Source organism: Babylonia areolata, chromosome 35 (genome assembly GCF_041734735.1).
Source record: "Babylonia areolata isolate BAREFJ2019XMU chromosome 35, ASM4173473v1, whole genome shotgun sequence".
In the NCBI taxonomy this organism is placed as follows: domain Eukaryota; kingdom Metazoa; phylum Mollusca; class Gastropoda; order Neogastropoda; family Buccinidae; genus Babylonia; species Babylonia areolata.
The window spans coordinates 10,116,964-10,129,818 of NC_134910.1; the positions used below are offsets into that span (position 1 = coordinate 10,116,964).

The window sequence follows — 12,855 nt, forward strand, 5'->3', positions numbered from 1 at the left end:
GTGTGTTACTGTTTCGGGTCGGGGCTTGCATTTGTTTTGACGGGTAGACATTGTTCCAGAGCCAAGTGTGGAGCACAGGCGTGGTGTTGTGCTGTGGAAGAGAAATCATTTTTTTTTTTTTCTTCTCACTCACGGGGAGAGGGAGAGAACTCGCCTATCTCGCACGTGCGCGGGATTCTCGCCGCCGTGCGCAATTTGTCAAGCATTGTTCGCAGGGCAGACGACTTCTTTCTCCCCCCACGCAACCCACAAAAAACTCCACTCGAAACCGGCAGCCTTCTGGCACAAGCCCATGTGGTCGTTGTGGCGTGTTGTGCTCTCCCGTATGCGATTGTGAGCTTTTCTTTCTTCCCCCCCCCCCCACCCCCCCACCTCTGTCTGATTCTGCTGTTATTGTTGGGGGCGGACCCTTTGCAGAACTGTCAGTTACCCCCTCGGAGTTTTATTGTGTGCCAGCAGGGGGTTGGTTGGCTGAGACGTGACGCAAGTTTTCATTGGCTGAGAGCAGCTGAAGTTGTGGTGACAGAAATAACGAAATGTTTTCATGGGTGTTTGGGATTCCCATCCACCCCACCCACCCTCAGTAATTAATACAGGTTTTGTTCGTGAATCGGTTGAATGTATACATGTACGAGTTCACGGCACGGCGCCATGAGGGGTTTACCTTCATCTGATAAAGTAAAAGGCATGTGCATTTCTACACTCAGATGCTGCCTCATAGATTACTGGTCATCTTCAGTATTCTAGATAGTAGTAGACACTGATTAAAATCTAAAGCCTCTGCAGCTGCTTCTGCTTTTGCATCCAGTTGTGTTTTATTTTATTTTGATTTTTTTTTTTTTCAGTACTGAGATATTTTATCCCGACATACCTAAAGTGTAATCAGAATGGATACAGATAGTGGAACACTGGAAACTTCTGATTTGACATTTGTCCAGAATCTGGTTTGAGTCTCCAGAGGATTTGTGTACGGTGTGCAAATTGTCAGTATTGGCACATAATTTAGAGCTTCCCCAGCCATCATTACGGATCCATCAGGGAGGATGTACTGCAGCTACCCATTCTATCGCCCTTTCATGTACTTGCCTTCCAAACTGCCCAGTGTAAGTCATGCATGCATGCACACACGTTGTACGCTAGTTTGCTCTTTCAGGCATGCCAGGGCTTGCACGCACATGGTTGCATGCATTCATGTCTAATATCACTTTGAAGTGTAAAGAGAAACAGAAGCATGAACAAACAAAATGCACACACACACACACACACACACAGTGACGTACATGTGTGTTATATGTTTGATTCACTACATGAATTTTGCTTCCCAGAATTCTGGATCATGCAAGAAAGCATGCATCCTGGGCTTACTTCCTACTGGGTATGTAATTCAACACACCTGTATTCTAGTCAATTTTTGTTCTTGTGAACTGTTTTCTTATTACTGCAAAGGTATTTTGATGATGAGGTGGGGGGAAAAGGTATTAGTATCAGGCTTTCCATTACACACCCTCTTTTTTAAGGGCACATATATGATCTGCCTGCCTGTCTTCTCCATTCTGGACCACATATGAAACTGAATGTCTGTATTTCATAACTGATGAAACTTAGATTTGGTGTCTTGACCAGTTCCAGTATGTTTTCAGCATATTTTGGGTCTCTGCATTCTGTTCCACAATTATTTATTATAAAAAAAAGAAAGAGAGAGGGGGAGAAAACAAACAAACAAAAAAACAAAACCAAAAAAAAAAACCCCACCTGACTTGTTCAGTTTTGGATAGCTTTGAAATGACAGTTCATTGACTGTTAGATGAGTTAAAGCCTGTAGAGTATTTCTCACGACTGGTCAGGTGTTAATCTTTTTCTCTACTCTTCTTGGTTACCTGTGGATCCGCCTCCTTGTCAGTCAAACCCAGTCTGTGGGTATGAAATAGATGAAGAAATGTGTTTCAAATAACATGAAACACAATCGCCAGTAGTTGGGTGATAATGCCAACGATAAAAAATGAAATGAAGGTTAAAGCAGCGAGTGCAGACTGGCTGGAGCGGGGGTTTTGTTTCAGTTTAATTTGTTGCACTGAAATGTGATGCCTGGATTGTTTCCCTTTCGCCAGTTCCTGCAAGTCAATTTCCTCCCCTCATATCTTGAGGAGGGGATCATGTTTCATAGATTGTGAAGGGTGTTTGTGAGCCTGCATTATAACTGGATATGTGTTGTGCACTCGGTAGAAAGTGTGCATTACTCATCCATAGACCTTTATTAAGTATGATTACTTTTTCTTTCCTTCTCTCGTCTTCCTCCTGTCTCTCACTCTCAGTGTCTCTCTTTCTATCTCTCTGTATCTTTGTGTCTTTTCTCTCTTACCCTCCTGTGTGTCTGTCTCTGTCTCCTTCCCCCCCCCCCCTCCCTCTCTCAGTCTCTGATGGGTTTCTGCACCTTTTCTTCTGTTCTCACCTACCCTGTTTCTCTTCCCCCACCCTCTCTCTCTCTTGGGAATTAATAAAACAAAAATGTGTGTACAGAGCATGTGGCAAGTGCATCCTCATCTGCATCCCCCCCCCCCGTGTCCATTACACCACTGTTGAGAGAGCAAGGCAAGGCAATGCAAAAACTGGCTGAACCACCTCCCTCCTGTGAGAGTGCTACAGAGCAGACAGAAACTTGTCAGTGGAGTGATTGTCCCTCTCCACCCTTTTCTCTCACTTTTCCCCTTCTTTTCTGCTCCCAGGGACAGGATGGGGTAGAGATGGTGGTGGTGGGGTAACCTACCCTGCATCAAAGGCAACAGGAGATGTCTGTACCCCACTTCTCTCCCCCCTCTCCCCGATCCCTCCACCTCCCTTCACTCCAAGCATTCCCCTTCCCCTGTCAAGTGATCCAAGTGTTGAAGCCTGTCTTCATCACTGTTGTTTCCTTTTCTTTTCTTCTTGTTATGATGATTCTTCTCTCTCTTCCTCCCCCTGTCTCTTTCCAATATGCCACCTTCTCTCTCTCTCTCTCTCTCTCTCTGAGTCTCTCTCTCTCTCACAACTGTTGATGGCTAATGTCAGAGTTGCTGCTGGGGTGAGCAGAGTGGATGGAGGGAGGGATGGGGACCCTGGTTGATTGACATTTCTGTTCCAGAAGGTTTCTTCCCCCAAGTTCTATTGATCTACCCAGTACAAGCAAGCCGTGTCTGCTTCCAGACCCCGCCTTCCACCCCCCCTCCCCATCCCTCCCCCCTCCCTCAGCCCTTTTAGTTCTTTTCTCCAGCATTGTTCTCAGTTCATGTGAACTTGGAACAAACTGCTTTCTTTTCTTTCTTTTTTTTTGTGGGGGTGGAGGAGATGGGGGGAGGGGGTGTTGTTGTGATGTTTGCAGATTATTCTGAAATTTGATTCTGAATTGTTCTGGAATTTCTTCCTAAATTAGGGGTGGATAAAAAGATTTGAAACTGATAGGCATTTAGAATTAAGACAGATTGTGGTAGAGAATGCTTTTGACCTGTTTTTATTTCATTCTGTTTCGCGTGTGTGGGTGTGAGAGAGAGATAGAGAGTAAGAGAATAGTTTAAACCGTACTTGGGTTATTTGAGCATGTATTTGTTGTAAATAGTCTTTCTGTTCCCCCACCCCACCCTACCCCCCACACACGAAAGATCCACAGTCATCTGGTTGGAGACTCAAAGATTTCTGGCAAAGTTGTTAAGTGAAGATAACTAAACTGTTTAATCTTTCATCATTGTTTTAGAAATGCAGTGTTTGAACAACAACTACAAAAATGCCTGTATTATTCAGTTGTTTATAACAAGAATTAAACAATAAGTCTTCTCCATGAGAGTGGGAATCAAGTAGTACCTCAGTTCTTACAGACTGCAAGGCATTGGCTTTCTTGGATTGAGAGCACACCTTGATACAGTCTTCCATAGCAGATGTCTGGGTTGTTCTTGCCCCTGAACTGCGCCTTAACTTTAGAAGGTTGCTGCAGTCATAACAGCGTCTTGCTGTTTTCCTTCTGACATTTTCTAGTGTAATGTTAGATATTAGCAATGGAATCCACAAAAGAGGAAAGTAGTTTGAGCATTGTTGTTCTTGTTGTTATTGTGTGTGATAAACAGAAAAAAAGACAAAAGAAACAGTGCAGTACAAATACTGAACAATGTGGTGAAGGGATGTGTGGGTGTTGGTGCAAGGGAGAGTCTGTGCATTTTTCAAAGAAAAATGAAAGAAAACCAGATTCTCACTTAAAAGATGTTAATACAGAAAGCAGTCCCTTCCTTTTTATGTCTCTCTTTTCTCACTCTATCGGATCTGTAACAAGATCATCCCCCCCCCCCCTCCCAATTCCTGCACATGAGTAGAGACCAGCTTGCACTGCAGTGACTTTTGCGCTGCTGCAGTGCGGTTATCAGTGTTTCTTTTGCCGCCGGGGTGGTAGGTGTCAAAAAGGCACACACCTGTGGACAGGCATCTGCTGGCTGTGAGAGGAGCAGACAGGTGTTGCCAGGGAGGGAGACAGGAGGCAGCCCTCCCCTGTCTGGTCACCCAACAACCTGTTGGAGTCTGGCAGCCAGACAAAGTGGGTCACAGATGTGGGGTGCAGCTGCTGCTGCTGCTGCTGACTTCTGCACTGCATCAGTAGGGGTTGGAGGGGTTGGGGAACTGGGTCATCTGTGCATTTATGGTGTACCGCTCATCTCAGAAGATGGAAGGGACAGTCTGTGATATTGTCAAATAATTTTGTAAAGCAAGTACTTTACTCTGACCATTTCTACTGGAAAGGTGTTGCTGGGGGTGGGGGATGGTGATTTATGGCAAGACAGGAGGCCTGGATTCGCGTCATACTGTGGGCATGGAGTTTGTCTGAAACTGCATCATTCCATCAGTGGCATGGTCTCCACCTCTCTCTTGCTTTCTCTCTCAGTTTGTATGTCTGTCTCTCTCCCACCCTCCTGCCCCCTCCTCTCTCTCTCTCTCCCTCTCTCAGTGCCTGTATGTCAGTCTCTCTCCCTCCCCCCTCTTCTCTCTCTCTTCCCCTCTGTCACTGTGTATGAGGGAGAGTGTGTGTGTGTGTGTGTGTGTGTTACTGTTAACCTTCTGTCTTCTTCTGCTGTTTCTTTTCCCTCCGCCTCCTTATTTTCCCCAGTCTCTCTCATACAAATTACAATGCAGTGCAATACAACTTTCAAAAGTGCGTAACAAGTCTTGGATTACAAAACTCTTTTTTTTTTTTTTTTTTGTGGTTCACAGTGAACTCTTTTGTTTGTTTGTGTACTGAAAAATGAAGATTAGGGCCAGGTAATATGTGTGATGCAATCCTATCAGGCAGTGTTTCAGAATTATCCTTTCAGATGTTGAAATCTAAATGTTAGATTATTTTGTTTTTTTTTTAAATCGAAGCCTATCTGGCGTCTGTGTTTCAAAGTTCATCACTGAGTGTGTGTGTATGTCTGTATTTTATGTGACTGCAGCTCTTGATTAAAAATGAAAATATATAGGATACACTTTCAGTTAAGATTGTTTTTGAAATGTATCCAGGATTTGGAGAAGCAGCGCCAGGCAAAATAAGATTTGCGTTCCATTTTGTTCCAAGGTTTGTTGTTTTTGTTCTGTTAGGTGCTGCCTGCATTTTTCTCCCCCCTTCCCATTACCCCATCTTCACCTCTTCTCCCCACCCCTCTCCCCTACCCCATCTCATTTAATGCCTCCTTCCTTCTCTCCCTGGCCACCCTCCTCCCCCCTCTCACAGCCCCTGTCTCTCTCATGGTTTGTGTGTAATGCATCAGTGTGTCACTGTGTACTTGCTCTCATGCATGTGCATTCCGTTGGAACACAAAGAACCAGCTGCTGCTGCTGCTCATGGCGAAGGCAGGCAGGCAGGCAGTCCAAGGTGCGCTGTCACCTGGCACTTTAGTTTTACACCTGGATTCACATTGACTGCTTCCTTTCCACCCCCACCCCCTAGCCCCCCCAAACCCCTTCTCCCTGCGTGTGTGTTGAATGGGTTGGGGAGATTTGGAGAAAAAGTCCATGTCTGTCTGTCTCTCTGTTGGTCTTGTCGAGTGCAAAAAGGAAGAATGAAAAGAGAATGGATCTTCAGCAACGTTCAGCTTCATTTTCATTGTTTTTATTGTTATTTGTTTATTTGTTTCAGTTATGATATTTTTTTTAATTTATGTTTTATCCATTAACTTTGTTTATTGGATTGATGTACTGATTAACTTCATGACGATGGCCACTAAGCAGGGTGTGTGTTGTGTTGTGTTTCCAGGTGTACTCCTGTTTATTGGATTGATGTACTGATTAACTTCATGACGATGGCCACTAAGCAGGGTGTGTGTTGTGTTGTGTTTCCAGGTGTACTCCTGTTTATTGGATTGATGTACTGATTAACTTCATGACGATGGCCACTAAGCAGGGTGTGTGTTGTGTTGTGTTTCCAGGTGTACTCCTGTTTATTGGATTGATGTACTGATTAACTTCATGACGATGGCCACTAAGCAGGGTGTGTGTTGTGTTGTCAGGTGTACTCCTGTTTATTGGATTGATGTACTGATTAACTTCATGACGATGGCCACTAAGCAGGGTGTGTGTTGTGTTGTGTTTCCAGGTGTACTCCTGTTTATTGGATTGATGTACTGATTAACTTCATGATGATGGCCACTAAGCAGGGTGTGTGTTGTGTTGTGTTTCCAGGTGTACTCCTGTTTATTGGATTGATGTACTGATTAACTTCATGACGATGGCCACTAAGCAGGGTGTGTGTTGTGTTGTGTTTCCAGGTGTACTCCTGTTTATTGGATTGATGTACTGATTAACTTCATGACGATGGCCACTAAGCAGGGTGTGTGTTGTGTTGTGTTTCCAGGTGTACTCCTGTTTATTGGATTGATGTACTGATTAACTTCATGACGATGGCCACTAAGCAGGGTGTGTGTTGTGTTGTGTTTCCAGGTGTACTCCTGTTTATTGGATTGATGTACTGATTAACTTCATGACGATGGCCACTAAGCAGGGTGTGTGTTGTGTTGTGTTTCCAGGTGTACTCCCCAAGTCCAGATGACTATGGCCAGGACTCCCCCAACAGATACACCTCCCCCAAACCCTCCGTCTATGGGGAGTATTTTATGGGTAAGTCACTGATTCAGTACTGCCATGCTGTCACAGTGTCAGTATTTTCATTGGGTTCTGTTATCATCTCCATATTTTTTTTTCTTTCTAAATTTAATTTCATATTCTTGAAATAAAATCGTGTAAAATTTGTTTTCATTCATGTTTTTTTTTAAATTTCCTTAAATAATTTTACGTGTGTGTGTGTGTGTGAGTATAGAATTTATTAACTGAATTGTTAATTATTATTTAATTTATTATTTAATTAACTGTTGTTGTTGTTTGTATTTTTTCCTGGTTAGTTTGTTCTCTTTGTTGTCCTGTCAGATTTTGTTACTTTGAATATTTGTGTGTGTGTGTTTGTGGAAGAGTTAGAGTATTGTGTGGAGATGTCTCTTCATTTGTTTATCTGTTAAAGATTAAGTGTTGTGTGGGGAATGTTTATGTATTTATTTGTTAATAAGATCGTGTTGTTTTTAGGATGAATCTATGTGATTACTTTAGAATGACCTTTAGCTTTATTTCATTTTATTTTTGTTTTACTTTTCAGGTGACAAAAAGATTGCATTTATTCAGCATTACCCACCCTCAGCTTCAAGGCTGATTAAAAAAACAAAAAAACAAAAAATAAAAATATAAACAAAAAACCCAACAGGGAAACTGGCTTAGTTTTTAATAGAGGCTATTTAATCGTAACTGCAATGATAATGAAGAAGATGATAATGGTTGTGATGACTGACTATGTGGAAGTTTTCTTAAGATCATGGTGTAAGCAATATCAGTAATTGTTTGCGGTGAAAATAAGGCAGTTGATAAACATTTTGATACATATCTTTTGGATACATACATGTATTCAGTATTTTGTATAATGCACTGTGAATTTTGGAATGTTTCCATGAAAAATTTGGAAATCATCATGAATTTTGAAATGATTAAAAAAAACAAACCCAACCCACCACCATATATAATAATAAACACATAAAGGGTAAGAAATAGAATATAAAGGATATATACTGTCAATAGATAGATGAGCAAGAAAGAAAACACAAAGTATAAATACAGATTAAGAAATATCTTTTTATGAATAAGTATTATTTAAAAAAAAAACCTGCATAAAAAAAAAGATGTATAAACAAACGGTAAAACATAACGTCATAGTACCAATGAATAAGGAATAAAATATATAAGTGTACACCCCAAAAAGATGCATATCAAGCAATAAAACAAAGTATATACACTCAAACAACCTGCTGTTTTTTTCCCCTCTGCAGAATAGCAAAGGGACCCCCCCCCCCCCCCCACACCAAAAAAAACCCAAACAAAACATAAGCACACACACACACACACACAAACAAACGAATAAGCAATAAGATATGAAATTTATATACCAAACAGAAACAAAACAAAATGAAAAACAAGCAATAAAACATGAAGTGTATGCACAAATACTTTGCTAATTTTTTTTCTATTAAATTAAACACACACACACACACACACACGCACCAAAAAACACAACTCATGCACATACGTACAGAGGCGCACACATGTGCAAGTGTGTGTGTGTGTATAATAAGCACTGAAATATACTGTATATACAGTAAAAGATGAAAGTGAAGTGTATATGTATAACTATATATAATATATATTTACACATTTCTATCTATACGAATTGCCTTGTTATCCGCTCTGCAGACCCGCCGCATGCCTCACAAGACCACTGGTCAGGGTCAGGAGGGCCCCAGCTGACGTCGGCAGCCTACTCCTCGTCCATCATGCCTGGAGGATCACACTACTCCCACTCCCAGTCCTCCTATATGCACCACCCGGAAATGGTCAGTATACCCAGGGTATTTCAATTGAATGTAGTTTGTTCAGTCAGTTTCAGGCCAAAGCCCCCCCGTTTGAAGGGTTGAGTAGAAATAAATTCTACACTATTAATTATGAATGGTCATATATAGTTTATTCAGGCCGAAGCCCCCCCATTTGAAGGGTTGTGAAGAAATAAACTCTACACTAATATCATGAACTGTCATGTCATTTCAACAAAAGTACGAAAACAAGCTGAAATAGAAGTAAATAATGACATTAACGAAATTCGGAATGTGAAATTATTTGAAATGTGATACAGTCTTCAAACAAAAGTAAACTTCATCTTCAAGATGGAGCATATTCTCTTCTTTTGAATGCCTAGTAGAGATAAGACATAACAGTAAAATTTCTGATGGCATGTTCCCGTTTCGAGGCCAGTAGCAGCGTTAATTTCAAGTCAGTATATTTGTTGCAATACTTCAGTACCCAAGGTAGAGAGAAAGAGTTGGGTTGGTGGGGGTGGGGGGAAGGCTCAGTGTGAGATTTTCAGGTGTCAAAGACCATGCAGGCTGATCGATATATGCTGCACCACATCTGATTTGCAAAAACAAAACAAAAAATTAATTAAAAAAAAAAAGTAAGAAAAACTAAGAGGGGGTCGGGGGGGAATAAAGAAGACGATGGGACGCAGATCCCTGACCAATGCATAGACCTGCTGTGTGAGGAAGTAGAAAAGAAAGATTAGATTGAGGAGCAGAAACAATGTTTCATTACTTGAAAATTAGTTGAGAGGGAAAGAACATACCCCCCACGCCCCCACCTTCCCCATCTTTCTCACTGCAGTTAAGGTTCGACAATATTGATTAGATATAATGGGCTGGCTTGTATGTTGGAAGCAGAAATCACCGTAAGTAAGTAATACCTTCTGTATATTCGATCACCTATGATGATGAATAGCAGCTGTGTGTTCCTTTGGTGGAAGGGCTGGGCTGAGTGAGGTTGGTTCCAGAATAGAAATCTGTTCCCAGTTTTACTTCCCTGTCCTTTGCTTTTACATTCCTAACAGCTGCAGTTCTCTGCTCGCTTGTTTCTGGTCTGTTTCCTCTCCCCAAACCCCTCACTGTTTTTTTTTTTTTTTTTTTATGGACATTTTTATCGATGTCTTAGGCTGGTGCTCTTCCCCCCCCCCCTTTTTTTTTAAACGTTTATATGAGTCTGATACTGGGTCTGAGTGAAGTATTAGATTACCACTCTTCAGCTTGATGATGATGGTCCTTCCCATCCACCAAATAACTCCCACCACTCAGTCTGTCCCCCCCCCCCCCCCCCCCCCACACACACACACCCATACCTCCATCACCCCTTCACCCCCTGGCCCTCTCACTCATCCCCCAAGTCTCTATCTCACCATGCTTTTGGTATTGGCACCTGGAGCCCCTGATCTCACTCAGGGCTCAGACTTTGAGACAAACCACATGGCCCTTCCTACCTACAAGCTGCCCCCCACCCCTCCCCCACCCTCCGTCCCTCCCCTCTCTCGAAACCAATTCCTCCCTGGCCTTCCCTCTCTCCTTTCCCTCCCGTAGCCTTGTGGTTGTCTCCCTTGGTGAGTGAAGGGTGGGAGTAAAGAGGGGGTGGGGGTAAAAGAATCAGCTAGTTTTCTTCCACCAGTGAATTTTTTTTTTCTCCCCCAGTGACCCAGGGACTGACAGGGGACAGAACCCAGGTGTAAACATCCTGTTGGGCTGTTTGAAGCTCCCCGAAGTGGCCAGGAGGGCCCCGATACACCCCTTTGTTTGGGGAACCCCTCAAATAAGAAACCACCAGGGGTGGTGCATGGGGAGTGAGGGGGGGTTGGAGGTGGGGAATCTTTACATTTTGGGGAGGGGGGGGGTGATTAGGAGCAGGGTGTGTGCTTTATGCCTGGTGTTTGTGCACATGGTGGTTTTTGACAAATTGTGTTTGGCTGGGTGGGTGGGTGTGTTCTCTGTCTTGTCTTGCCAGTCAGGGTTGTTTTTTTTTTTCTTCTTTTTTTTCTCTTCATTTCTGTTGGTCATTCAGTGGTAGGGTTTGACTGTCATCAGTTTCTGATTTGTTTGTGCAAAGAGTAATCTCAGTCTCTGCTTCCATAAGTAGAAATATCTTGTAGATGAAAAGGGGGCATTGGTTGAGAGGTTATCGAAGGGTAAGGGTATGGGGCTTCCATCCGGATACCTGTCCAGGGCTGTAGATTAAAAGAAAATGTTATCGGTATCTTAGCACAGTGTGCAAGTTTCTCTTCTTTCTGAGAGAGAGAGTGAGAGAGGGAGGGGTAGTCAGGGCACAAGAAACACAGAAATAAGGTTTATGATAAGTCCATTTAGTAAATATTTGATTGAATTTACAGACGTTGAAAATCATTTTGTGGTTAATGTACAAATATACTCCTTTTCTCTCTTGCTCTTTTCTTGTTTGATTGTAAACTTGGATATTGTGGACAACTTAAGAATTTATTCATTATATAAAGCTGGTCACTTGTTTTGTTAAGTGCGGGTGAAATAATGGATAGGACGTTATGGAAATCACTATGAACTAAAAATACTCTGCAGATTAACCCTTAAATATTATCTAAATGTAGATGACAGCTTGACAGGAAAATTAACAGAATAAAAAGTAAGTCCCCACCCCCTTGCAAGTTTGGATCAGCTGACCTACCAGAAGCGAACAAACTTTTTCGACCCAGACTAGTAGAATATTCTGCTGTGGGCCGTTTTCACACAGAAAGGTTCTGTTTGAATTCCTGTCAAGTGAACTCCACACTTAAACAACTGTCATGAAATACACCCACACTGTTTATTGCAATTTACATTTGCAGCAAAATGATGTGACAATGAATCTTATGCAAGTGACTTTGTAAATCGCTTCCAGGTTTGGTCTGTGGCTGAAGATATGTAGTATTATAATATAAGAATCAATAATGACAAAGATAATCTTCTGGTTTGGTATGATTTCTTTTTTAACCAGGACTAGTAGATTATTCTTTTGTGAGCCTGTTTCACACAGGTAGTTTCTGGTGTTTCTGAAGATTGGTGCTAAATAAGTATGATAATGATAATGATGATATTCAGATAATAATGATAATGATACGACAATTACGGTAATAGTAATGATGATGATTGTTAATGATTATTATCATTATAGTAATGATGCTTATACTACTACCATTACTAACAATAATGATGACAACAGCAGTGTGTATAGATTCGTACTACTACCACTTCTGACAATGATGATAATAACCACAATGTGGTGTATGGTTTTCAGGGATACCCCCATCCAGTGTCTCCCAACCAGGAGGCCATGTTGGCCTCTGGGCTTCCTCCCATGTCCACCTTCCGGCCCCCCACCTCCTCGGCCTACTCTGGATCATCCCCCACCGCCAACGGTTCCCAGCCCCCTTCCCAGCAGACTGGGGATGCTCTGGGCAAAGCTCTCGCCTCTGTGAGTCACCTGTGTGTGTGTGTGTGTGAGAGAGAGAGGGTGCATGTTGAAGTGTTTTTGTGGGTGGGTGGGGGTGTGGATTATGTGTGTGTGTTGGTGTTTTTGTGGGTTGGTTGGTGAGTGTTGTGTGATGTGTGTGTGTGTGTGAATGAGAGAGAGAGAGAGAGTGTGTGTGTGTGTGTGTGTCTACAAGCAACAGTGCAGCCTTCTGGTGGGTGTGCTTACATGGGAGTGGGTGGGTGGGTGGATGGGTGGGAGCCTGCACTTGTGTGTGTGTGTGTTACTGTTTTGTTGTGAAAGTCTGTTGCCTCCCCTCATTCTAATTTCTGATGATATTCTTTCTCACTTCTGGCAAAGAAACTTCCCTTTCTTACTGTTATCTCTTGTGAATACATTTCTGTTTTTTTTTTTTTTCTTCTTATAGTTTTTTATTGAGTATTTTTGATATTACGATTTATATCCTGTTTCAGTTTTTCTTTGTAT

General features: G+C 42.3%; 1 protein-coding gene across 5 annotated transcripts in view; it reads left to right on the top strand.

The window, feature by feature from the left end:
- The window catches only part of LOC143277891 (transcription factor 12-like), a 245,656-nt gene that overhangs the window by 190,188 nt on the left and 42,613 nt on the right, over positions 1 to 12,855 (top strand). For all 5 annotated transcript variants that reach the window (XM_076582846.1, XM_076582842.1, XM_076582844.1 and 2 more), the window contains 3 exons: positions 7,014 to 7,104; positions 8,776 to 8,915; positions 12,196 to 12,372. In XM_076582846.1, the coding sequence (XP_076438961.1) occupies positions 7,014 to 7,104; positions 8,776 to 8,915; positions 12,196 to 12,372 (408 nt within the window). The remainder of the gene's footprint in view (positions 1 to 7,013; positions 7,105 to 8,775; positions 8,916 to 12,195; positions 12,373 to 12,855) is intronic.